General features: G+C 42.2%; 2 protein-coding genes across 6 annotated transcripts; both read left to right on the top strand.

Moving 5' to 3' along the window:
• Positions 1–71: 71 nt before the first annotated feature.
• mypn (myopalladin) lies at positions 72–19,447 on the top strand. 5 transcript variants are annotated; one of them, XM_031284141.2, is made up of 21 exons: positions 73–341; positions 2,047–3,141; positions 8,345–8,520; positions 8,616–8,667; positions 8,780–9,227; positions 9,332–9,415; positions 9,593–9,734; positions 11,190–11,306; positions 11,393–12,167; positions 12,920–12,997; positions 13,064–14,065; positions 14,152–14,284; positions 15,203–15,280; positions 16,066–16,287; positions 16,380–16,529; positions 16,615–16,688; positions 17,904–18,030; positions 18,113–18,320; positions 18,445–18,610; positions 18,713–18,846; positions 18,957–19,447. In XM_031284141.2, the coding sequence occupies exons 2-21, from the start codon at positions 2,048–2,050 to the stop codon at positions 19,133–19,135; spliced, it is 5,439 nt and encodes a 1,812-aa protein (XP_031140001.1). In that variant the 5' UTR covers positions 73–341; position 2,047; the 3' UTR covers positions 19,136–19,447. The 5 variants fall into 5 exon arrangements, with proteins under 5 accessions (XP_031140000.1, XP_035848379.1, XP_031140001.1 ...); XM_031284140.2 differs by having other exon boundaries at positions 72–341; positions 12,920–14,065; XM_035992486.1 differs by lacking the exon at positions 15,203–15,280 and having other exon boundaries at positions 72–341; positions 12,920–14,065.
• A 4,158-nt stretch (positions 19,448–23,605) lies between these two features.
• On the top strand, positions 23,606–24,762 carry atoh7 (atonal bHLH transcription factor 7). Its single transcript, XM_031284262.2, has one exon. It carries the CDS (start codon positions 23,727–23,729, stop codon positions 24,159–24,161), a length of 435 nt encoding a protein of 144 aa, XP_031140122.1. The 5' UTR covers positions 23,606–23,726; the 3' UTR covers positions 24,162–24,762.
• The last annotated feature ends 835 nt before the right edge of the window (positions 24,763–25,597 follow it).

The raw sequence follows: 25,597 nt of genomic DNA, 5'->3' as shown, positions 1-25,597 counted from the left end.
ACTGGAGGAGGAATCCCTTTACAGCATGCCCCCCCCCCCTGGCCAATGAGCTGGGACGACATGCAGACACATGGGCCTCCCCAAAATAACCTGCGACTACTGCACTGACAAATGTTGCTACTTGTACTGGTGACAGGTTCCCCTAGCTACTCGGCTCCATATTTTCCCGTAAACTCCAAGGTGAACTCTGTACATTAAAACCGGGAAGGCTGGGCAGCTGCCTGTGTCCGAGATTTCCCCAGGTGGTAGCCGCCGGAAGACCGGAATCTCCCTCTTTGAGCACAGGTGCACTCTGAGGATTTACCAGTCCTTCACAGGGGCCAGCTGGGTTTATTCTGAAGGTAAAACACACCACCCCCTAATTTAATTGTTGTTCAGTGTGCTGTTGACTGGCATCTGCCTCATCCTGTGTTTAGACTCTGAAAATCTCCGAGCTATTTTGGTTTAAATGTTAAATTGAATTATCATAACCTGCCTGGATGTGTGTTTCCCGCCAGGATGTGTGGGCCCGTTTGTCTGTGCAGGCCGTGAATGTTTGTTCTCTCACCCAGCAGTGTCCCATTTCTGATAATTATAGTTATGTTTGTGTCATTTGATTAATGATTGTTGTGGCTGATCAAAATCATGATAACAAGGGCACACCGATGAGGGGAACTGCTTTTTTTTGTGTTGATTTTCTTCATGTAAACTGACCCTTTGCTATTATTAGATATGACTCGGTGGACTTGGAGCCTGTTTGCAAAGGATTAATGTACACAACAGCTGCAGCTTCAGGTCTGCTGGAAGGGCATTGCTGCCTCTTAATTGCACTGATTTGAGTGTCAGTAGCATATGTGTACCCTATCTTATGTCTGTATTCAATAACTTGCTCATGCCTAGTGTCAAAAAGTTGTGCGAAGACTAAACGTCATTTAAGTGTTGGTCTGAGTTGGAAGCCTGCCCGTATCCCGTCCGTGTCAGTGCATGAACCTGATACCCTGTCGAGGCTAGAGGAAGGCTGAAATTAGGCTAAAATAAAAAAAAAAAACTATTTTTACCACATATCCCCTGCATTTAACTACAGTCTCAGTTCTCTGAATGTTCTCTCTTTGCTCCAAATATTTTACAAGTGTCATATTAATGTGAGTTATATCTAAGGTGCATATCAGTATATGTTTTTATTAGCTCCATACTATGTGTCAGATATCTGTTAAATATGTGAAGGGATCAAAACAAAATTTGAGTAATTGACTTCTGACCATTAGTCATTTCTCCTTCAGTTACTGTAGTCATTTAAAGGTCTGTTAGATATGTCGGTGACTTGAAAGGGCCATGCATGTTTTATCCCTAAAAGAAGGTATGCAAAGTATACGCAACTTTCATTATACTGTAGTTGCGTATACGTCATATAACTTCTTTCAGGGGCTGTAACTAATGATCAGGGATTAACCTGCCGATTAGTTTCTCAATAAATTGACAAATCGTTTGTATTATAAAATATGTATTATAAAATATCAGACGTGGACGTCTTGCTTGTTTGCTTAACGGTCCGAAAAACAGTCCAGAACACAAAGATATTTAGTTCCCGATCACAAAAAACATAGAAAAGAAGTATATTTTCACATTTAAGAAGGTGTATCCTGTACATTGTTGTGGGAAAGAATGTCATTGACCATTCAAAATGAAATTAATGTTGCTATTCGTTTTCTGTTGATCCACTAATTGGTTAATTGACTAATTGTTTCAGTTCTACTGCTTGTCATACCGTATGTTTTTAGACTGATGTCCTATCTTCCATACAGCCACTGGTTTCAGTCATTTTAAGTGCAGTATGAAAATGAACTTGCAGTGATGTTGTGCATCCATTACAGTGAACATTTAGTTAACTTTATTTTAGTTACATTCTTGTCGCGTCATAATGCAGTGAAAATGGACTGTTGTGGGAAATCGTTCTAAAAACCTATGTGATGGGAAATAGTCAGCACTAAAGTGAGAAGTTTTTTGTTTTTTTTCACACAAATACTTGCGTGTGTAATGTAATTGAATATTTTCGGGATATTTCCACAGCATGCAGGAGAACAACATTGACCAGCCGCCGTCACTGTCTCAGCTCTTAAGAGAGAGCTATCTGGCAGAGGCCAGAGCCCAGCAGCGCCACAGCGAGATGAGCCGCTCGGACGCTTCTTCCTCACGCCTTCAGATCTACAGGTCACTCAAAGGCAAGGCTGAGGACTCTGTGGGCCACAGTGATCCCCAATTCCCAGACCTCTCGGCCTTCCTCAGCCAAGAGGAGCTGGATAAGAGTGTGAACCTGGCCCGCCAGGCCATCGGACATGAGCCTCGGGAAGAGAGGGCAGAGGTCAAGGCCCATGTCAAGCCATCAACCCCCTCCAACATCTCCTCAGTCTCTTCCTCTGAACCCCCATCTGTTCCCTTTGCCAACCCCTCTCCTGCTCTTTTTGCCGCACCCTCCACTGGGCCCTTCAGCCAGCCAGCCCCTGAACTCCAAGAACTGCCAGCAACACACACAACACTCGCATCAGACGGAAAGTTGCACAAAGCATCCGCACGGCAGGAACACATGATCAGGGACACAAGGGACTCCGGTGAGGGATTCAACGACTTTGACAGGTCGGCGAGGAATGCCCCGTACGGTCCGGAGACCCAGTCCAAGAAGGAGTTCCTCAACAAGGCAGCAGACTTCATTGAGGAGCTCTCTGCTCTCTTCAAGGCCAACAGCTCCAAACGGGTACGACCGAGAGGGTGCAAATCCCACAGGACAAGGAACCAGAACAAGAGCCAGAATGATGGGACAGTTCATCCCCTCGGCCCAGACAACAGGGAGCGCTCTGCCGTGTCTGTGGAGGTGGAGAAGGAGAGACCCAGCCCTGCTGTTAGCCACCAACCACAGGCCCAGCTGGACTCTGGGATTGGGCATGTGGGGTTTGAGGACAGCAGGATTACTGAGCAGCAGTACGACCGTGTTTCCCAGGAGGTGGAGGAGGAGGCTGAAAGCTGTGCACTGACAGACACTCCATACCCAGCGGAGCCTGCGTGTGAGCCTCCTTGTTTCATCCAGAAACTGAAAAGCAGGGAGGTTCCAGAGGGCAGCAAGGTCCAATTGGACTGCATTGTAAGAGGACTCCCTGTGCCTGAAGTCCGGTAAGGCAAACAAGTGCTGATATTTGTTTCTTTCTTAGTTTGCAGGAGGTACAGCAAGAGTTTCTGCTTCCATGCTCTTTCAAAATGAGTCTACATTTGTCTCACTGAAAAAAAGTAATACTTGCAGAAAATGCAGAAAAGCCAATGTGCTGTGAGGTAGTCAGTGGAGATTTCACAGTGTGAGAATCTGGATCCATTCGGATTTCCTTTTTGTTTGGGCAAGAGTTTAGTAAGTAAGGAATCACATGACATGATTTTTACTCAGTGATGGAATGTAACTAAGTACATTTACTCAAGTTCTGTACTTCATTACAAATTTGGGATATTTGTACTTTATGTATTTCCATTTTATGTTTCTTTGTACTTCTACTCCACCACTTTTTCAGAGAGGACTGTTGTACTGCTTACTCCACTGCACTTATTTGGCAGCTTTAGTTACTAGTTACTTTACATATTAAGATTTTACAAACAAAACACATGATGATCTTTAAATATATAATGCATATTTATCCAATGGTATATAACAAGTCTACTAACTAGACAAATAACTTCAACAGTACAACAAAAACACATTAATACATCAATAATCATCCAATCATATAATATCTAATAGTTTAACACTCACAATGCTATTTTTTTTCTGAATTAATACTTTTATTTTTCATACTGTAGGCACATTTTGCTCATAATACTGCTCATAACACTCATACTTTTACTTAAGGGACATTTTCAACACAGGACTTTAACTTGTAATGGAGTACTTATGTTTCACAGTATTGCTACTTTTACATTTATTGCTTGCTGACAGAAAATGCACTTTATATGATGTGTCATATATGTATATACATATATGAAGATGAAAGCATTTTAAAACAGTATTGCCTTACACAGAAATACAGGGTGTATACCAGAGCCCAATATTACCTTCCAATATTGGCTTAATACATTTACAGGTATTGCCACCTATGTCTGCTAATATGTAACAAGAAATTGCAGTAGACTAAGTGCCAAAGATATGTTTGCGGTAATGACAGTGTTACGGTCAGTCTGTCCACCAGAGAACACCGATGAGTTTATGTTTTAACTGTAAAGTGTCCCACTTAGCATCTATCTTTATCTATATTCTTAAATAACCAAATTAAGGCATCTAGAAAATAATTTTGTGTTTCTTATGCATTTATGTTCAAATATACAGTATATATTGGCCAATGTATTGTTATTAGATTTTTGAACTCTCAAATATTCATATGGGTATCCATCAGCCTCAAAAATGTATCAGTATCATTCAGTATGATCTAGTGTGTACATTGTGTTAAAGATGGAGCCATGTCTGTGCCTGGACCTCAGACAATCTGAACAATTACAAAGTGTTTGAGAAGTGTGAGTTTAGATGAATGTTTTTTCTTTCTTGGGGGGATCCAGACAGAAGTGACATGTGATGATAGTCAACAGCTGATTTTATATATATATATATGTGTGTGTGTGTGTGTGTGTGTGTGTGTGTGTGTGTGTGTGTGTGTGTCAGGGTTATGTCTGGGACAAATGATAATCACATTTGGCTTCCTATCATTCTTAAGGAGAATATCATCAGATTGTAATGAGGGTGCCATAATTCATGACCATTTACAGTCAAAATGTGCCGAAGTAAGACAGGAATTTACACCTCTCATTGCATTCAGTTAACAGCCTTTGGTATCGGAGTAAAGCAGAATACATTTTAAGGACTAACGTGGTGGTACTTACCAATTTACACTCTTGTTAATGCTTGTGTTTTGCTGTTTTTATGGCACTTTTGTTTGTTGGATATGTTTTAAAACCTCGGCTGGACTCCCAGGATAACAAAGCCTTAAATCTAAGTGACGCTGAGGTTTCAGACTATAGGGGGCATGGGCTTGTTGGTCCTACTGAACATTGTTGAGCCACTAACATAAACGTGTCCATGAAGAATGTAGCTCTCTGCCATTTTTAGACTGGACTGGCACTGCGAGCTGTAGTCCCATCTGATAATGGAACCTACTGAGCTGTTGACAGAAGCATGAAGAGTTGGGTAAGATGATTCATACCGTCATTGCTTCACCATTTCTTTATATGGTTTGTTTGTTTGTTTGGTCTCAGTATCTTACAAAAGTACAAGTCTGAAGATTTGAGTTCTGTTTCAGTGGTTTCCTCTTAAAGAATATTCGATTTTTATCAACCTAAGACTTTTTCATTGACTTTAATGGGATGTTTGTGCTTGTTTCTCCTGCAGCTACTGGGTTAGTGAGTATGCCTTTAGGAGTCAAAATAGTTGTCAGGTTCATCTTTCCCATTAGTTTGCAGTGGTCCAGTGTCTCTGGTGTGTCAGGGTATAGCATTGTGTGTATACTGAGTCTATGTTTAGCATTATGAGTATGTGATTGGGTCAGCCAGTCAGAGCTCCCAGGCTCCAGAGGGAATCTCCTCTCTGGTTCTGAAGTCCAGAGGTAAAATAGCCCTGACAGGTGCAGCGAGCGGGGTCTTTGCCTCACAGATCAGCCACCTCCTCTACTACTCATGCTTTCAATTTAGACCCTTACTCATTAGAAATGACATAGCCTCGCCTCAGGCAGAACATTGACAGCACATTCCAGCGAGTGTATCGGGTACAGATCGTCAGTGTAGCTTTTCACTGGAAACTACACCAGGATTTTGTTTTTAAATACCAAAAGCTTAAATTAATTCCTTTCCATAGATAGTTGAGAAGCAATGGGGCGCTTAGTTCGTGTTTTGAGGATTGAGTTTTTGTGTAAACTGCTTTTTGGAACACTTTTTGTTTGTTGTTGTTGAAGTCTGGAGTTCGGGACACATTCAGCTAATAGTGTAATTGGCTGCATATGTATTTGAAAAAAGTGTTATGTGATCCATGAGCCTGGTGAAATTACTGGATGTGATTTATGATTGTATGATGACGTTCTGCCAGGGAGTAACACATCACTTCATCCCTGTATGTTTATTGGCTGGATTTTTATAAAGCATCAAGACCTCATCTGCTCAAAATAGATGTGCTTTGACGTAGAGGCGGCTGCATATGTTGCTTGGCAGGACAGAAAAAAACATAGGTTTACTATATATAGAGAGAGAGAGTTCTACAATGAATAAATAGACTGTTGCCAACTGCAACTCTAATGTACTGGATGCGACTAATGCATGGTTGTAATATTAGCCAGGGTGGATATTTTTCTTGTCATTTATCATGTTTAATATGATTTACGCCCATTTATAAATTTGACAGCATAAAATTATAGATTACAATATTGATTATTGGCTATAGGGGACCTATGATACATTTCATCTCCCCATTTTTCCCTTCAATAACAGAGGCAAAAACAAAACGTTGATTTGATAGTAAAGTCCATACACTTAACACATCACTAGGTGCCTAGTGATCAATTGTTTTGTGCGCCTCATCTTCATAACATCAACAGTGCATTGAAGCGGCCTCTAAACTGGCACGCTGGCGTTGCTTCGTGTCTACATTGAAAGGGATAGGGCTTGCACATCAAAACATTTTTCTCTTGGCCTGCATAACTCTACTGAATGGCACCAAGCCAGAGGCACTATTAGGGAAATGAGACACCACGTGGTACCAGCCTCATAGAAATGGTGTCAGAAGGTTAATGTGCTCATATTATGCTTTTTGGCTTTTCCCCTTTCCTTTATTGTGTTATATATCTTTTTTGTGCACGTTATAGGTTTACAAAGTGAAAAAGACCAAAGTCCACCCCAAAGGGACTTAAGGCCTTTTTACAGTCGCTGCAGCCAACCTACCGCACGCCAATGTGATGTCAAAATGACATAGATCTCGCTGGCGCGCCAGGATTTTAAGTGTGCACCACTCTTTTTTTTTTCAGCGGTGCACGACAAAGCGGAAACAGGAAGCATGGACGAGTTCAAGGGTAACCAGATGCCAGGACTCTCAGAGTGACTGCAAGTCTCTCTTGTAAACTAAATGGGTTAAGATGAGTTCTTTTATGGTGAATGAAAGGCTTGATCCGACGAAGTAGGTCATCGAATCAAGTCGAAACATTGACGTCAATGCTGCTGCCAGTTCTGCCATTGTTTACCGTTTTCTTCTTCTTCTAGTCCATAGATATAGCAAAGTCGGTAGCCTTTCCTCATTAGCGCCACCTATGTTCAGGAGAAGACTGCAACTAGTGTCGCTACCACCACGCACGAGTATACTGTAAATAGTTACGGCGCTCCCATGACGTCAAACTGGCATGAGACAGGTCGGCTGCGGCTAGTATACCGCACATCTTACCATCTCCAACAGAAAACACTGTTCACAAACTGCTCCAAACAGTAAACAAACATACTGCGCATGTGCGACTCCCAACAAAGATGGAACAGAAGTGAGATGTCTCACTCTGTAGCTAAAACAGAGAGCTCAACACACAGGGTGAAAAGAGGAGCTGCAGCAATGTGTAGTACAACAAAAATATGGTGTTTTTTGAAAATGAAACCATGTAAACCTATTCTGATATAACCTCTAAATACAATTATGAACCTGAAAATGAGCATAATATGAGCACTTTAATAGAAGGAAAAAACAAGACAATAATAAAGCAAGGGCAGGAGAGGCTTAGAATATCCTACTCTAATAATAGTTAAGTCACATAACAGTACTATCACTGTGGAAGTGGAAATAGAAGTAGATTACTTACTGAAAATAAAATAAGTAATGTTACAGACAAGTGGCAAATCAAAGGAAAGCTGTCATTGAGGGTTTGAATGAATATGAAATGATGTGAATTATAAACGTTGGCCTTCCATTAAAGGTGCCCTATGGGGTTTATGTTTACATTCATTGTTTCTCACCAAAACACAACCTTACGGTCTTAACAAATGCATATCCTTCCTTATAAAATATTTGCAAAGCTGACTTTTTTAATATGTCAAATTATGCATGGTTTACATCAATGTTTACCTAGAAGTCTTTTTCTCACTCATAAAGATATCACGCCATAGTGCTACTAGTGGTCAAAAACTCCATATGGTACCTTTTAAAGCTGATAAGTACACAATTTACACAAAGGTGATTCCCTCCAACATATTAGCATATCGAACATGCTTTAATTAATAACAGGAAGTCGTTGAAAATATAATTTTAGAAAATACAAGCACTGGAAAGAAGTTTACAATGCTAAGGTGTCCTGAGCACTTTGATGTATATGTTTAATCATAGGTGGTTTTGTGAGGGCAAGGAGCTGGAGAACAGCCCTGACATTCAGATCATCACCAACGGCGAGCTGCACTCTCTGATCATCGCGGAGGCCTTCGAGGAAGATACTGGACGCTACTCTTGCTTCGCATCTAATTTCTATGGCACTGACTCCACGTCAGCTGAGATCTATGTCGAAGGTGATTCTTGTGTTTCTTTGTTATTGACACTTTTACAGTTCAGGGAAACACTGTTGGTGATAGAGTGTGTGCCCTTTTTTTTATCAAACCAACAGGTGCCTCCTCTTCGGATTCTGAGGGGGAACAGCACATTGAACATGTAGCCCAGTGAGTTTCTACAGTATTGTCATTAAGAGTCATGTCCAAAAACAACTTATGTGGCCCTTAGGTTACCTTATTGCAACACTAAATGACTTTCTTCCTTCTGTGATTTTCAAAGGTTGCAGAGGAAACTTTTACCTCCAACATTGAGCCAAACTCTCTCTGCAGAAGAGGAAGACTCTCCGTCATCCCTACCTGCAGCAGCCACCGAGGAGCCAGCAGAGCAGCTCTCCTCTGCACCAACTAACCAAATAATCCCAGAACCTCTTCTACCTGTCCGGACATCAGCCACCATACTTCCAGCCCCCGAGCCCTCTCAAACATCCGTGGCATCCGCAGCACCCCCTGCTCAGGAGGAGGCTACAGTGTCATCTGTGCAGGTGTTTCCTACATTGTCACCAGGCGATACAGCACTTTCAGAAGCCCAGGAGGTGTCAACATCTGTCACATCCACATTGCTGCCGGTGCAGACAGCTGCAGCCATAGCTACATCACTGCCCTTAAACTCAGTGGTCTCCTCTGTGCTGCCTGTCCTGTCAGCCCCAACACAAACACCCCAACCTGAGGTAGAAGAGCGGAAACACTGCCTTCCTCTATAATTTTTCAATGATAAATTTTTTTGGGGGGTTAGGCTTAATTAACATGTCCCCTGTGTGTTTTGTATCTTCAGAGTCAAACCTCCAACCACAACTATCCCAACTATCCACAATCGTTGAACGGCCAACCTATCATGGCTGCCCCTGTATTCACAAAGGTATAGTCATTCTCAAAAGGATGTATACTGCTGCTGTCGATTATGTGTTTATTGATGTAACACACACACACACACACACACACACACACACACACACACACACACACACACACACACACACACACACACACACACACACACACACACACACACACACACACTGTCTTGTCCCACCAGAGCCTGCAGGACCTCCTTGCGTCAGAAGGCCAGCTGGTGGTGCTAGAGTGCCGCGTGAAAGGGGTTCCGTCACCTCGAGTGGACTGGTCCAGAGAGGGAAAAATCATAGAGGACTCTCCTGATTTCAGGATCCTGCAGAAAAGTAAGCTCTGCTGCTGCCCCACCACTGTGGTATTATTGAAAGTGCAAATGTGCTTTATGTATTTTTTGTTTTTGAGAGCGTTGTGTGGAATATATGCTGCAGCCAGAGTTGGCCTGCCTTGTTTCATAAAGAATATGAGTTTGAGATTGTAAGACTTAATTGTATACTTTAGAGCCATCAAATTAAACTGAGTTTTTAACATTTACCCTTTGCTTCAAAAGGCTGTTAGTGTACTGTATGTCCACTGAGAATTAGGCCTGCACGATTCGGGGGAAAATATGAATCGTGGTTTTTTTTAGCTTAGAATTCATATCACGATTCTCTGCCACGATTTTTTTTGTAATGTTTATTGCACACATGAACCATGACAAAACAAAACAAATTGGCAGTACCAAACATAGATTTTTTTTGGCACCTATAGCACATTGCGCATCACCACAAGCCTGTAAACATAGAGGCTACAATGAAGAGAAGGGAGAGAATTGCAGCGCTTTAAAACCTATTTTATACAGTCTATGTTTAAAACACACAGAAGAAAGTAGTAGCGTTTGTGATGCAGTCGGCTCGTAAAATTAAATGAGAATCGAAGTCATTAAAAAATAAATAAATAAATATATTAAATTTTTTTTTTTAAATCAACAAAAAAAAAGTTATTTAAAAATTAAATCGTGAACAGGGTGAATCGAGATCACGATTTTATAACGATTAGGCCTACTGAGAATATTTCCTCAGACCAAAAAACATAAAATCCTTTCACTTAAAAAATCTTGTCCAAATGGGGGAAATTTTATTAAACTGAAAAAGCTGAGAAATGTTGATATTGCTGTAAAAGACTTTCAGGTTATGTATGTGATTACACGCATGAATGTATACGCTTTAAATACTGTAAATGGTATCCTCTTATAAAACAAAGTGTTGAAATGTGAAATTCAGCATCATATACTAAATATATTTCTGAAAGGAAATTTAAAAAATGACAAATAAAGGTTTTGTTGCAGCAACTGATTGTGGTACATAATCAGTGATCATTTTGGGTACTTGTTTCCGTTTTAAAGCCCCAGATCATCTAGCGGAATCAGGAACATTATAAATCACCATTAGTCAAAAACACAGTGTGTACATATTCATCTGCTGAAGTGTTTACAGTCCTTGTCGAAGGCTTCTGCTCTTCTTCTGTACATAAGCCAGAGCTGCTTTTCCCTGACTCTGGACCATATAAGGTAGTCTCTAATCCTGTATCAAACCACCATGACAGATTACTTCAACCTGCCTTTACTGCAGATAGACTCTCAGCCTCAGTGACACAAAGAAACCTTCACTGCTGCATCTGAAACAAGTCATATACTGTATCTTTCCTCGGTATATTAAGACTCTCTAGTTGAGAAGTTAATATGATGCAGTCATACCAAACCAACTTTATCATGTGAGTATCACTTCTTTTTGTTTTACCTCTAGAGGAAATATGCACTCTGGTCATTGCTGAGGTCTTTCCTGAAGATTCGGGGGTGTTTACTTGCACAGCAAGCAACAAGTATGGAACCGTGTCCAGCGCTGCTACACTGAGGGTCAAAGGTAACACTTGTGTTTCACTTTCATCATGTATTCTTGTAAAAGTACATGGAAAATATTGCTATCTATCTCTCTCTGATTCTCATCAGGCAATGGCAGCAACAACAACATGAGACCTTTCAGCAGTTTGACAGTGGAGCCCAATCGAATCCAAGAACCTTCATCAGCTCCCACTGTAAACCCCCAACCGGGGGTTACTGCGACCAACAGCATCAAGCCCCACTCCAGCACCATTCGCCTAGAGCCGCTCGTCTCTAGCACCTTACGCTTGGACCCCTTGAACACCAGCACCCTCCGTCTGGACCCCCATGGCTCCAGCATGTTGCGTCCAGACCCCCTCCGCACCAGTCTACCCAGTCTGGAACCCTCCAGCCTGAGCAGCAGCAGCTTCTGCCTCAACTCTCGCAGCACCAGCTCCCCGAACTTAGATCCTCTCTACCTCCACCAGAACCCTTCTGGATCCAGTGGAGCACATCCAGAACCACTGAGCGGCGGACAGGTGCTCTCATACCTAAAACCCTTCACTTCTCAATGCGTGGTTGTGACTTCAGCTGAGCAGGACGTGTCTACACCTTCGGTGACATCGCCTGACACAAGCCCAAAAGTTAAGGGGACCCCAAACCATCAGAATGGGAGTCTCATTGTGGTGCCTCTCCCTGATCCCCCTCCTAACTCCTGCCTAAAGACAGGCGCCCAGACAAACCACAAAGTCCCACGCACCGGCTCCAGAGTCGGCCTGCGTGTGCACTTCAAACTGCCAGAGGATGAAGAGGATGTACAAAGTGACGCATCCAGTCAGTTTGATGAAGACACCAGTATGTCAGTCAACAAAGAACCACCACCAGTGCTGGCTAAACCTAAACTGTGAGTAGAGCAAATGCAAAAACCAGAACAAGCAGATGAGTCTCAGAAATGTCACAATTGCTAACAAGGCTGTCAGAATGGTCTGCAACAGTGTAGTATGAGGAAAAGAGATTTTGTAGATGGGTTATCTAAACTGTGTCCGCAGTTTGTTCTGCATCAAAGTGAATTTGATGGGCTGTATTGAGAGGTGGGAGGTTCCTCCTTCTCTGGCTCAACTAGCAGCTGTAATCAGTTGCGACTCATAAGTGAATGCATGCAGACTTTAAATGTGGACTTTCCGGCTTTCGAAAACAAAGGATGGCATTTTCTATTTGTAAGTGTACCTTTATGCATTTCTGTTCATCTAATATTTCAGACAATACTGTAAAGGAAATCTTGCATGGTTTAATGAGCTGTTTACGACGTGTTTTGTACGTCTTAGGCTTAAAACACAAATAAATATGACCATTTGTCCTGTATGTTTTTAATCAAACTGAATTTGCAGCAATTTGATGATGAAGAAAAAAGAGAGCATCTTGTTTAAAATGAAAGCTGAAAGTGTCTAGAGCTTGGACAGTGTTTTGTTTGTAGGCTACTTGTTGGTAGCCCATAAAAGGGCAGAGTATTCTACATGCTGACTTTGGCTCCTTCCTGCTGGGGTTTACAGCGTGGACTTAATTTATGAGAGCAGAGCACTGAGCCACTCTCATTTTCACCATGTATAGTGTCATTTTTTGGTTTGGCTTTAACTTTAGTTTTGCTTTGATCAACAGGGACCCAGCCCAGCTCCAGCTTCTGCACAAGCAGGTCCTCATGGAGCAGCAGCAGGACCCTGAGCCTCAGACCCAAACCCACACCCACACCCAGCCCCAGCCCCAACCCCAACCCCAACCCCAGCCCCAGCCCCAGCCCCAGCACCAGCCCCAGCCCCAATTCCAGATCCAGATCCAGCCCGAGGTCCAAAGCTCCAATGAAGGTCGGCAGTGGTCACCCAGAATGCAAGGTGAACCCCATCCACCACCTTTCCAGTCCTACCTTAACACCACGGCGCCCCTGCAGCAGACGCCCCCCTCTGCACCTCCACTGACCAGCGCTCCCCCTGCTCCCTCTCTGAGCTCTGCTCCAGCACTCGGCACCGCCTTTTCACCTCGTCTCAACACTTCTCCATTGAGCGCGCCTCCTTCGATTCCTCAGCTTAAGACTTCCTCCCTGGTGACCTCCCCTCCACCTGCCCCACAGCTGACAACAGCTCCTCCTCTCAGTATAGCTCCTGTAACCCAGATGAACACCATCCATGCCTCCCATCTCAACCTGTCCCCTGCAGCTCTGGCCAGAACTGCACCTACACCCCAATTTTACTCTCCACCTGCACCAAAGCTTAGCACAGCCCTTACAGATCCAACCTCGGCCTCACAGCAGATCACATCTCCTGCTCCACTACTGAGAAGCACCCACGCCTCCCTCATGAACCTCACCGCCACCTCCCACACCTTCAATTACGCCCGGCCTAAAGAGTTCATAGCTGCTCAGGCCTTCTCGCCAGTCAGGAGTCCTTCCCCAACCGAATCACCAGTCCCTCTGCTCCAAGAGCTAGCCGCTGAGCTCCACTCCTCTGCAGCCAGCTCTCCTACTCTCCCACCATTCTGCCCGCCACCCAGGATCTTCCCAACGAGGGTGCTCACATCTCCCACCAGCCCTCCTTCCCTCGTGTCCTCTCCCACACCGGTGTCTCCGCCATTCCTGAACAGCATGTTCGCCATTCGAGCCCAGTCGCCTCCCCAGGCCTCCTCTCCCACCTCCAGCAGCTCCACGCCCAGCCCCATTCAAAACCCGGTGGCGTTCCTAAGCTCTGTCCTGCCGTCCCTGACCCCGAGTCAGCCCACCAACTCAATGGGCCTGCCTAAGGGAGCTCCTTTGAGGTACGCCCACTCCGATGGACTACAATGCTCATGAGATTACTGAACTGTCACATGCTCTAATACATTTTCCCCTTCTGTATGTTCAGGCTAAAAAAGAACGTACCAAAGGTGCGCCTCCCGTCAACTGAAGACATTCGCGGAAGCAGAGAAATTCTCCTCCAAGACATTGAAAAAAAGCTTCGCTTTAAAGATGACACTGCACAGTTTGCACATCAACAGGTACTAAGTAGTCTCCAGCACTGCAGCTCTCTTTGATTTCTCCTTTTGTGACTGTCGCAGTGATGTAGTGGTGAATAGATATAATAATGCAAACTACTATTTGCATAAACAGAAAATATTTTCACAAGATAAAGCTCAGGCCAAAGGTGGGTCTGCTGGATTCTTTAAATATAAAGTGGATTTGAGCCTCCATTGCATCCCTGCTCAGTTAGATATTAGACTACTGTGTGAATATAAATGTCAATAAATGATCCGTTTGTTGACATGTAGGTATGTGATCACAAATCTTTAACTAACCAACTGTTGCAATCTATTTTTTTTTATTTTTAATTCTTTTAAGGATGAAGCTTACTGTATGTTAACCAATGACCATGTTCTCACTTGTCTCCAGGTTTTTACTAATGTATTCATTTTGAGATGAATACATAAGTAGATATTTTAAAAGGTATTTAAAAATGTAAAATGATAAAGGGACATGAAGTCACTCACTCCCGATTGACTCAGAGGCAATGAGGAGTTCGCTTTGAATCAGCCGAGCATTAGCCATCATTCCCTCCCCAGTCATTCATTGCTGTGTGTTCATGTAGCTTAAAGCAACACCAAAGATTCTTTTGTACCTTCAAATAATGTTTCCAAAATCGTTTCAGTGGTTCGTCAACTATCGGCTAAAACAGCACTATGCAAGTTTGCCAGATCGGGTAGCGGATCTGTAGTTCGAATGAGACATACGACAGCGATAATGGACAACTCGGCTTCCAACCTGTAGGGGGACCGAAGAGGAAAAGTGCTTTGGTGTTGCTTTAACAACATACACATGCCATTAACAATTAGCTTGTGCATTATTCCATGAGTATATGTTTGTGTGTACAGTATGTGTGTCTTCGTTGGTGTTCATCATCCATCCCTATCATCTCATAGAAGCTGAGTAATGAGGGGAAAACAGCGTGCAGACCCCTTGGACCAAACATTCCTGCTACTGTCATTAACTATGATGAGGTACAAGGATCTTCCCGTCCCAAGCACTGCTTTGCTCGAAGCTGTATGGGCCATGAAAATGTTTCAGACTGAGATTACGAAACTTCATTGTCTAAATACCATGGTTAATTCATTTCTCTAATGAAGCAATTTAAGCTTGTGTACTAATATGTCACTTGCATTCATTAAGCTAATGAAATGTAACAAGTGTACTGTGGTTTAGCGCTGTATTCTCCAGTTTTCAGCTAACTTATTTGACATTTTCCCCACTGAAGCTTGCGGCCCCTTTCTTCTGTTTGCATTTCAGATTTTTCCAAAAGGCCAACATGACATAGTCCTTCTTTTTTGCAACACTACTGCATACAAAACTGCATACTGTCCTTACATTTCACACGTTTTAAGATTCTCCTGCTCGTTTTTGTCTTTCAACTCTGCAGTTCATCTTCCTCTGTTCTCTGTTTTACCTTCAGCCCTATTTTGTTTGGTTGGATGAGCAAAATGTAGTACCAACCGGGGAAAGATACCGTCAGACAGATGCCACTGCATGATCCTCATCATCGAGTGGTTTAAAGTCATAATCTGTACCTCTTTGTTTAGAGATTTGAGGCATAGTTTGTTACTTTAATACCACGGTTGCTACATGATAAATAGATGCACGTTGTCTCGTGTTTCTGAGTATTGCATACCTCTCCAAGAGCATTTGTTGCTTATCTGAGTGTGTTAAGTGTCGGTGTACAAGACAGATGTTATGCAACATTGACTGTAGCGATTAATTTTATGTGGTGGTTTTCCTATTTTTTTTCTAGGAGTACAAAGTGTCCAATTTTGAGCAGAGACTTATGAGCGAGATCGAATTCCGTTTGGAGCGTACGCCGGTGGAGGAGTCGGACGACGAGGTGCAGCACGATGACGTCCCTACAGGAAGATGTATCGCACCCATATTTGACAAGAAACTGAAGAACTTCAAAGCCATGGAAGGCGTGCCCGTCACTTTCTCATGTAAAGTAGTGGGAATCCCTTTTCCAAAGGTGAGAGGTCAACAACTGCGCTGCACAAATGACAGCGTGATCTGTCCCTTTCATTCCTCACATTTATCCTTCACGTCTGTGTCTCTCATCAGGTTTACTGGTTCAAGGATGGCAAGCAGGTCCTGAGGAAGAACACCCATTACAGGAAGATAAGAGAGGGGGATGGGACCTGTGCTCTACATATAGAGTCCACGACCAATGACGACGATGGCAACTACACCGTCATGGCAGCTAATCCACAGGTGATCCTTCACACTCCCTGTTCATGCTGTCAACGCCTTTTCTCCAGCTGCAAAAACCTAATGTTTGATATTTAATGACCATCAGGGACGTATCAGCTGCTCGGGTCATTTGATAGTCCAAACAGGACCTCCCAGAAAGACACCTATTCACTCTCAGAGGTGAGCAGGACTGAGTGTGCAGTGTGATCTGCAGAGGTAAGAAGAATCCCTCTACAGCATGAGGAACCAGCTAATTATTATGTTGTCCTCCCTACAATAATGCTGTTTTGTGATCATGTGTATCTAACTAAAATAGAAGGTGTCTTTGTCTGTCTGTCTATCTGTCTGTAATGCTACTAATAAATATGTCCCGTAGATCCAGTGGTGTAGTCTACGTGACACGCAGGTATACGCAGTATACCCACTAAGAAAGCTCCAGGATGTCCATATACCCACTTAAAAATGCCCAATGACACGCAACGACACACTTTCCATTATATTTTTGATATATTTTGAATTGTCATCTGTGTTTTTCTTCTTCGCATAGGCTAAATAAAGGTATTTCCCCCGTAAATTGGTGCGTAAAAGTGTATCCGAATACAGGAAATGAAGTCGTTGATGCTCAAAACTTCCCTGGGGGAGGACACCCTGACCCCCCCACTATGATATGGCCCCCCCTCCCCCAAATGTAGATTCTGGCCAATATACAGTACAGTATACCCACTACAATACACTAGACTACACCACTGCGTAGATCTCAAGAGCTCGTACTCAATGCTGAACTTCACTGGGTCCTCAGCAACACACCCACCAAGTGTGAAGTCGATGGGATGAATGGTTGTCAAGAAAATTGAAGGACGGAAATATGGACGGACCCACTATGTACACACTGTGCAGTTTATTGAGAGGCAACCACTAATAACTGTTACATCGCCGAACAGCATGCTTGGTACGGCTCGCTCTCCGTCGCTCGCTACAGTACTTAAAAGAACAGATGAAGAAAGAGAGATCGGAGATGTTACATTGTAGCAAACTCAAACATTTCAAGCGGCAGCGGTGTAACTTCAAGAATGAACTCTTCCCAAAAATAGCCTGGTCTCAAATAGCTAGCTGTTAGCAAATAACGCGTATGCCCTAGCATTGCTAGGAGACTCAACTATGTCATGGCAGGTGTATTGCTCAGGACTCAAGGAAGGTGTCAATGTGAAGTTGTTTGGATGTGTGGTTCTCAAGAAAGCTGCAAGCAGCAGCAATACCAAAGGCCAAGCAATCATTCCAAACAGGCTCTGTACTAGACTATACTAAAAGGCTAACATACACTATGAGAAAGATGTCATGGATTAATGTCAAAGAGTGCGTTTGTGCCCCATAATATGCTCTGCTCACGTTTTACAGGGTGCGAGCCCGCATACAGGAAGTTGAAAGTGAGCAAACCGAGGAACGCTTTTTTCGGCCTCATTTCCTCCAGGCTCCGGGGGACATGCTGGCTCACGAGGGAAGACTGTGTAGACTAGACTGTAAGGTAGGCAGCAGGTCCTGGCATGTGATACGAACATATTGCATGTTTTACCCTTACCTTACTTTCAACGGTTGTTGTCTTCCAGGTGAGCGGCCTCCCCAACCCAGAGCTGATGTGGTTGGTCAGCGGGAGGCCAATCTATCCAGACCTTTACCACAAGATGTTGGTGCGGGAGAATGGCATCCATTCTCTGGTCATTGATCCTCTGACGCAGAATGACGCCGGCACATACACGTGTATTGCAAGCAACAAAGCAGGGCAGAGCTCCTTTAGTCTAGAGCTGAATGTTGTGGGTAAGGACTGGACACAGTGAATGGAAAGGAATGAATTACTCATATGCAAAACAGTTGACTACTTTAGTGTGATGTCCCATGGCCTGTTTGAAAGTTCCAGTAATCCAAATCATGTCCACTTTAGAGAAAGAGATGAAGCACCCTCCCCAGTTTGTGGAGAAGCTGCAGAACATGGGTATTCCTGAGGGGACTCCAGTCAGGCTGGAGTGTAGGGTGGTGGGTATGCCCCCTCCAGTCATCTTCTGGAAGAAAGACAATGACACCATTCGTAAAACTAAGGACAGAATCAGGTCGGTAGGAGTTCTGAGCCTGTCCGTGTAGCTGTTTCACTACCATGTATTGCAACTTAAAAGTCTCAAATGAATGAATTCTCCATGATCTGTTTATTTCAGCATGACCCAGGATGCAACAGGATATGTGTGTCTCCTTATCCAGCCAACAACAAAGGACGATGCTGGCTGGTACACAGTGTCAGCAAAAAACGAGGCTGGAATTGTGTCCTGCACCTGCAGGCTTGATATCTATGGTGAATATTCTGTATAGCTGTGTAACTATTAGCTCTGTTAAGAAATGTGGCACGTTTGTTTTAGCTTGTCACTCTAAAGTAGTAATACAAGCTATCTGCTGCGCCTTCAGCACAGTGGCATCAGAGCATCCCTGCACCCATGAAAAAGGCTCCACGCACAGGCAGCCGCTATGCAGCTCTGACGGGCCAAGGCCTCGACATCAAGTCAACTTTCCCCACGTCGGAGACCAACCCCATCCTGTTCTCCAGCTCCCCTCCTGAGGTCATGCTGGAGAGTGAGGAGCTGTGAAACGGCAGCATGGTGACAGTCAGAGTTCTCCCGGCACACACTAAGACTTCCCTGAGGTCCAAACAGTAGAGGGCTAAAAGGAGAAAGATGATCTGAGCCGATTGCCGATGTGAATTGTGTGATGCATTTGAAGTGATACACTCAGAGTAGAATGGCAAAGAGTTATTGTGTTAAAGCTATCAGCACTGATAGTGGGTTTGCCACCATTCCTATTTACTCAAGTCATATGACAGAAAAAAAAAACAGATTTGCAAAGTCTTAGCTCATGAGCCATCATTGGAGTTGAATAGTGTTCTCTGACAGGTTTGAATGACTCACTTTTTTTTTTTTTTTTTACATCAAATTTAGCTACGATAGTGAGTGTTGCTGAATATTGGTGAAAACATCTGTTCTTAATTGTTAGTCCTATTCTCAAAGTGGTACAAGTACTGCTTATTCTTATTGCAAATCATATATATAACTGTATCGGTAGTAATAGATTATTTTAAAGTTTATATAAAAAGCAGTTTTAAGTTATTGTTTGTTAATAACCAGAGCTAGTAGAGTATATTAAAGGACATTTGAATGTGCCATTAAGAGCAGTTTATTTAAATGGCCCCAGCCACGTGGGATTCTTTCCCCATTTACCTAAATCATTTCTTGAAGTTCATCACTGGTTCATATTTTATTGCACCATGTTTTTTCATGTGCATGCATGCCAACAAGATGCAATATTGTACAACTTAACAAACACACTGTGTCTGCACACAGTCATAATACTAATATGTTAGTTAGGTGTCTCTCATTCATGGTTAATAGTTGCTTTCAGGTGATTTTATTCATCTTTTATTGACAAAGGTGTATCTCGATTGTATCTGCAGTTTGAGATGTATGAGGAATGAATCAGGGGAGACTAAAAGCTCTTTGTTTTGACCCTTGGCTTTGCTTTAACACCAACAAGTCAAATGTACCCCACAGAGGTTAATAATGAACTTTGATTAAGATCAATTTGAGTTGGTTTGAAAACATATTGAAGAAAAGCACATACTCAACTGATGTAAAGTTGCCCATTGTAAAATAGTTTTGTCCTCAGAATAAAGTTATATTTATTCAAATGAGTGATGTGTTTACTTTGCTGGAACAGGTGGTTGTAATTCTGCATGCTGCTTAGACAGCACCTGAAATCATTCTGCTCTATTTTCAGTGCTCCTTCGCAGCAGATGAAGTTCAGAGTGTCTCATTTCTTTACTCTTTTTCAGGATTTTATGCAGAAGGCATTCAAATAGGTTAACGGGTAGTTTGCCCTGACATTAATGTGAGTTAGAATCTAAATGTCTGCTGTTATTACTGAGAGCTCGTTTTTGACTATATGCTGTAATCAGAGCCATGTTAGATTTAACTGATGCCAAATTCAAAACAAATAGGAAAGCTCAGAAGCCAATTGAGCATTGCTAATCAGTCCAATTAGATGGGAAGAGAATTCAAATAGGCATAAAATTACATTCACCTTAACGTGACCTAATTATACTCCGAGCCTCATCTGACCAGCTGCCAGGCCTACTTGTTAACTGGGTGCTGTAGTGTTGCTAAGTAGTAAATATCTCTGGGCTCTGAATGAGTTGGGGTTTTGGTTTATAAAATCCAATGTTTTGTATTTTTCTTTCTTTAATTTATTCCACTCATAGCTCACTTGTACTGAATATTGCCGTGATGTTTCAAATTCAGTTTTCTAAGTGTAATGGACTGCATCTGTACTTAACTTGATTGCTGCAGTATCAACACAATCATAACTAATGTTTTATGTTTGTTACAAAGCCAGCAATCAAATTCCACACACTGGAAACCAGAAGTAGTGGCACACTTGTGATATGTCTCTCTATCCTCGTTAAGTATGATCTTATTCACACTGCTACTTTAAATTAATCCCGTAATGATAATGAGATTTATCAAGTCAAAGCACACATGCAGAGGGAATCCTTTCTTACACTTTCTCCTGTACTGAAACACACGCTTTGTGTCCTGATCTCCATTTCTCCATAAGGAGAGCTGGATTTATGAGGGTACGTGTTTCTGTCAGAGCAGACGGGTCACCCCTCAGTTGTGACATATGGCTTTTGACAGAGAGCATGGCTCGGCCATCGGTGCTCAGACAAGCCAATCGTGAGGGGTTGTGGAAAAAAGAAGAAGGAAAAAAAACAAGCGTGGAAGACACGGAAGGGCTGGGCCACGTCTGAGACAAGGCCCTCAGACAAGACAAGCAGCAGCTGGCAAACTACATCAATCTGTAATCAATGAACCAACTGGTAGATGGGATTATATGCCTAATTGCACAGCTAACCAGTCCATCCCAAAATGACCAGACAGCATCAGCTTGTGTCCATGACCCAATACCAGAGACGGGCATTATTCTAGGCCTCCGACAGTGATTAATCATTCATAACCTGCCTCTACACCCAAGCTTTGAGTTTGTCAGTGCACAGTGACAGGAGCTGACAATGAGGAAATGAAGCAGCATTCAGATCCTTTACTTAAGTAAAAGTACCAAAACCATTGTGTAAAACTACATTATAAGTTAAAGTCCTGCATTCACATTTTACTTAAGTTACAAGTACTGAAGTAACGTTATCACTCAAAATGCATGTAAGTATCAAAAGTACTGTAGTCATTATGCAGTATGGCTCCTTTTTACAGTGCAAAATGTTCACTTTATTATTAGCATTGTTGCATTAATGTGTAAACAGTATCCCCATTTTGTAGCTGGTCAAGATTGAACTAATATAAACTAAGTATATTGTTGGGTATTTTAGAACTACAAGCTCATTATTGTGTATGTAAAAATCTTAATCTGCAATACAACAGAATCTACAGCTGACACATAAATAACATTTCTAGAAGTAGAGTAGAAGTATAAAGTGGGACAAAATAAAATACTCAAAGTACTGAAGTATTGCACTTTACAAGAAATGAATCAAAACCTTTGCATCTCTTTTTAGGTAAACACACATTCAATGTGATTCAAAGCCCAACTGAAAGATCGTTGTTAGAATTTGAAGTAGGTTAAAAGGCTGTGTGTGTGTGTGTGTGTGTGTGTGTGTGTGTGTGTGTGTGTGTGTGTGTGTGTGTGTGTGTGTGTGTGTGTGTGTGTGTGTGTGTTGACAGTCAACAGAGTGTTTGTAATGGAGGAACCTGCTCAGATCCTGAATTACAGAATAAAATGCTGGCAGATGGGAAGCACAGACAGACAAATTATTCTGTCTGTCTCATTTTTCTCGGACCACCAAACAGATCAATTATTTATTTCATATGTGGTCCCAAGTAGCCTACATAAGGAACATTAATGCAGCCCACATACTGTGATTCATTAAAAGCCCAGCGCTGATTAACACCATTTCAGACTAACGTACTTCTAAAATATAAAGGAGAATTTCGTATTTCACCTCTTCACAAACTGCTTTCCAAATCTCAGATGGTGAAGTAATCTGTACACCATCTTGGCACATATTGTTTGAGAGCCCTAATCCCCCGATGTGCTGTTAAAATCCCTCAGGTTACAGACCACACTTCCACTTCTGTTGCCTCAGGCTAATCTCAGATTATGGTTATTATCACACAGAGACCAGTGAAAGGGCACTTCTTGGTGTCTTATGTAACTTAATAAAACCAAATGGATTTATAGCCAAGCTGCTTCCTAATATTCTATATCTAATTTTTAAATAAAGACACACGGCAGCTAAATATAACAATGATTGAGCCACAATTTATTTTTTAAGTTCCATACAAAAATGTTAAGAAAAAGAAAACTTTTGATTATACAATATAGTGCAATACGTTTGCATATACAATAAGTAAAATGTAAGTACAGTATTGTGAACTTTTATTTAGATAAAAATGAATTGGTGCTTTTAGAAACATTTGTAGTTTGTAGATTTATTAAATTGCTAATACCTGACTGGAATTATATTCCATAATTTGTCAATAGTCTGTTTAAGAGTTCAATCACTAATACTAAGTAATTGCTAGGTTTTGTGATATTACATAGTTGGTGGGAATTTAAGTTTAACAGGGAAATAGCCACAATCTTAGCCCTTTAAAAGTTTGTTTGCACCGTTAGCTGTGGTGAGTTGTGCTACCAGATGGTAGACTTTTGGTGTTTGTGACACATGGCTCTGAGTGAAGCCACAGCCCGATAGCCCAGCCCAAGATAATTGGAATTTCATTAAGGTTTTGTTTGTGTGTGTGTGTGTGGTGAGTGTGCGTACATATATGCCTGTGTGTATGTGTGTGCTGAGAGTGGGTGTGGGTGTTTATGAGTCTACATGGGTGTGTTTCTCTATATGCAATATTAAGGATGGGGGGTGGGGGTGGGCAGGGACTCCACCTGCTGCCACCTGTTCATCTGCTCCATCTTATAAAAGCTGCTCCCTCACTGTCTCCAGGATCACAGACACTTTGGACTCTTTAGGCTGTCCACTATCTGGAGTTCCAAACATTAAGGAGACCACTGAGGAACCCTGAAGCTGAACTGGAAAACTTCTCTAATAAATCTGTTGACTGGTAGCTGAGTCTTTCTGACCTAAGGACATATACCGGTTTGATTCTTCAACCAAACATCATGAAGTCTCGGCGACCCAGCTGTACTGACTCTGGATCCGAGTCCTCAGAACCAGACTCCAAGAGCCCGGAGAAATATGAGACTGCCACGAGACGACGGATGGCTGCCAATGCCAGAGAGAGGAAGAGGATGCAGGGCTTGAACACAGCCTTTGATCGCTTACGTAAAGTGGTCCCCCAGTGGGGCCAGGACAAAAAACTGTCCAAGTATGAAACCCTGCAGATGGCTCTCAGCTACATCATGGCCCTCAACCGGATCCTGACAGACGCCAGGAAACACAACTCTGCTCCTCACAGGCAGTGGCTGGACCTGCAGTTTGACTGTGTGCAGCCTGAAAACTACCCCTGCCTCATGAGGTACGACTCTCCCACTGAACAGGACTACATCCACTCGTCCTTCTCGTATCAGTTCGATGGCCATCAGGTCCACGGATAAACTGCTGCCAATTGGTAGATAATCAGTCATGTTGTTGGATGTGAGTGACAATGTGAATATTTCTCCTTCAATCCAGGAGACAGTAAATACATTTGTATTGCATTATTTAATTTTTTGTATTTATGTAGTTTTTGTATGACTACAAAAGACTTCTATTTCACTTCGTTTTTATTTTTGCTAGGAAACCCAGCAATGTTGAGCATTTTTTTTGTTCAAAGTATAGTAGCAATGACAGAAATGTTGTATCATCATAATGACCACTAGATTGTACTGAAAATACAGGCAATGGTGTATTGGTTTTCTATCAGTTATTTTGATACGGCCCTAAAATGTTGTGCAATGTTCAATGGATTCTGAGAAAATCATTGTGGTCTTAGTTGCATATTCAAAGTCAATATGTAACTATTTTGTCAAAGTGTAAGTATGTGTTTGTAGAGTTGAAAAGTAGATGTTATTTTTCACATGCAGACCTCTATTTTGTTGAATTATAGTTTTTGATCAAAAATAAAAAAATATATTTTGTATAAAAAACATTTCTCTTGTTCTTTATTATCTTCTATCCCAGTCATAAGCTTATGATAGTAAAATATGGAATGTTTTATATGTATGTAATGGGCTTTATACAGTATAATCTGTATACACGTAACACGGTTTATACAATTCTTAACTATACAAAGCTGATTCCTTGCATACATTTTCTTTTGCATCATCAAAAACATTTATATTTGCAAATTATAACCCTAACAATCTAAAAATCCTAAGTACATTTTACTGCATATGCATAATGTTCTCATTTTAACAAAAACATACTGTTATTATTAGAAAGCTCTTGTATTTTAACCCTCATAATCTCCCTTTGTCTCCTCTGTGTGGTATTAAAACAACTAATTTACAGCACATCCTTTGTTTTATGTGTCAAGTTCTCAGTAGGAGCAATGGCAGGGCATGTCTGCTGTGCTGCCTCGCTCCGCTCCCTGGGGAATCAATCCTCCTTTTGTTCTGAGCTCCTGTGCTCCGAGATAAGACACTTGTACGTCAACGTGGAACCAAAATCAAGTACAAGCATTCAACTAATCTTTTCTCAAGTGTTCGTTGAAAACGAACACATTTTACAAGTATTCTGCTACAGTGCAGACCAATGTATCTGTAGCTGTGTGGCTCCACAACTCTCCGTTGTTGGAGCCACACTACAGATTTAAATGACAATCATTAGCCAATGAAGAGTGATTGTTACAGATTTGAAAAAGTTTGAATGGTGGCACAAGCCACAGCAGGTTAAGGAAGCCTGTGTACCAGATCCTGCCACAGCTTCAGAGGGGGAGCAGAAATTAAACTCTATTGTGGGGTAATGGCTGTGTGTAATCGCTCTGTCCACAGCCGCTGAAGCATGAACGGCCATAGCTGGACCCAAACTATATCTGCATTAAGTATAAAAC

The sequence above is a fragment of the Sander lucioperca genome, chromosome 15, assembly GCF_008315115.2.
Source record: "Sander lucioperca isolate FBNREF2018 chromosome 15, SLUC_FBN_1.2, whole genome shotgun sequence".
Lineage (NCBI taxonomy): Eukaryota > Metazoa > Chordata > Actinopteri > Perciformes > Percidae > Sander > Sander lucioperca.
The sequence above is the reverse complement of the archived record's forward strand: the minus strand, read 5'-3'. Positions and strand labels throughout refer to the sequence as shown.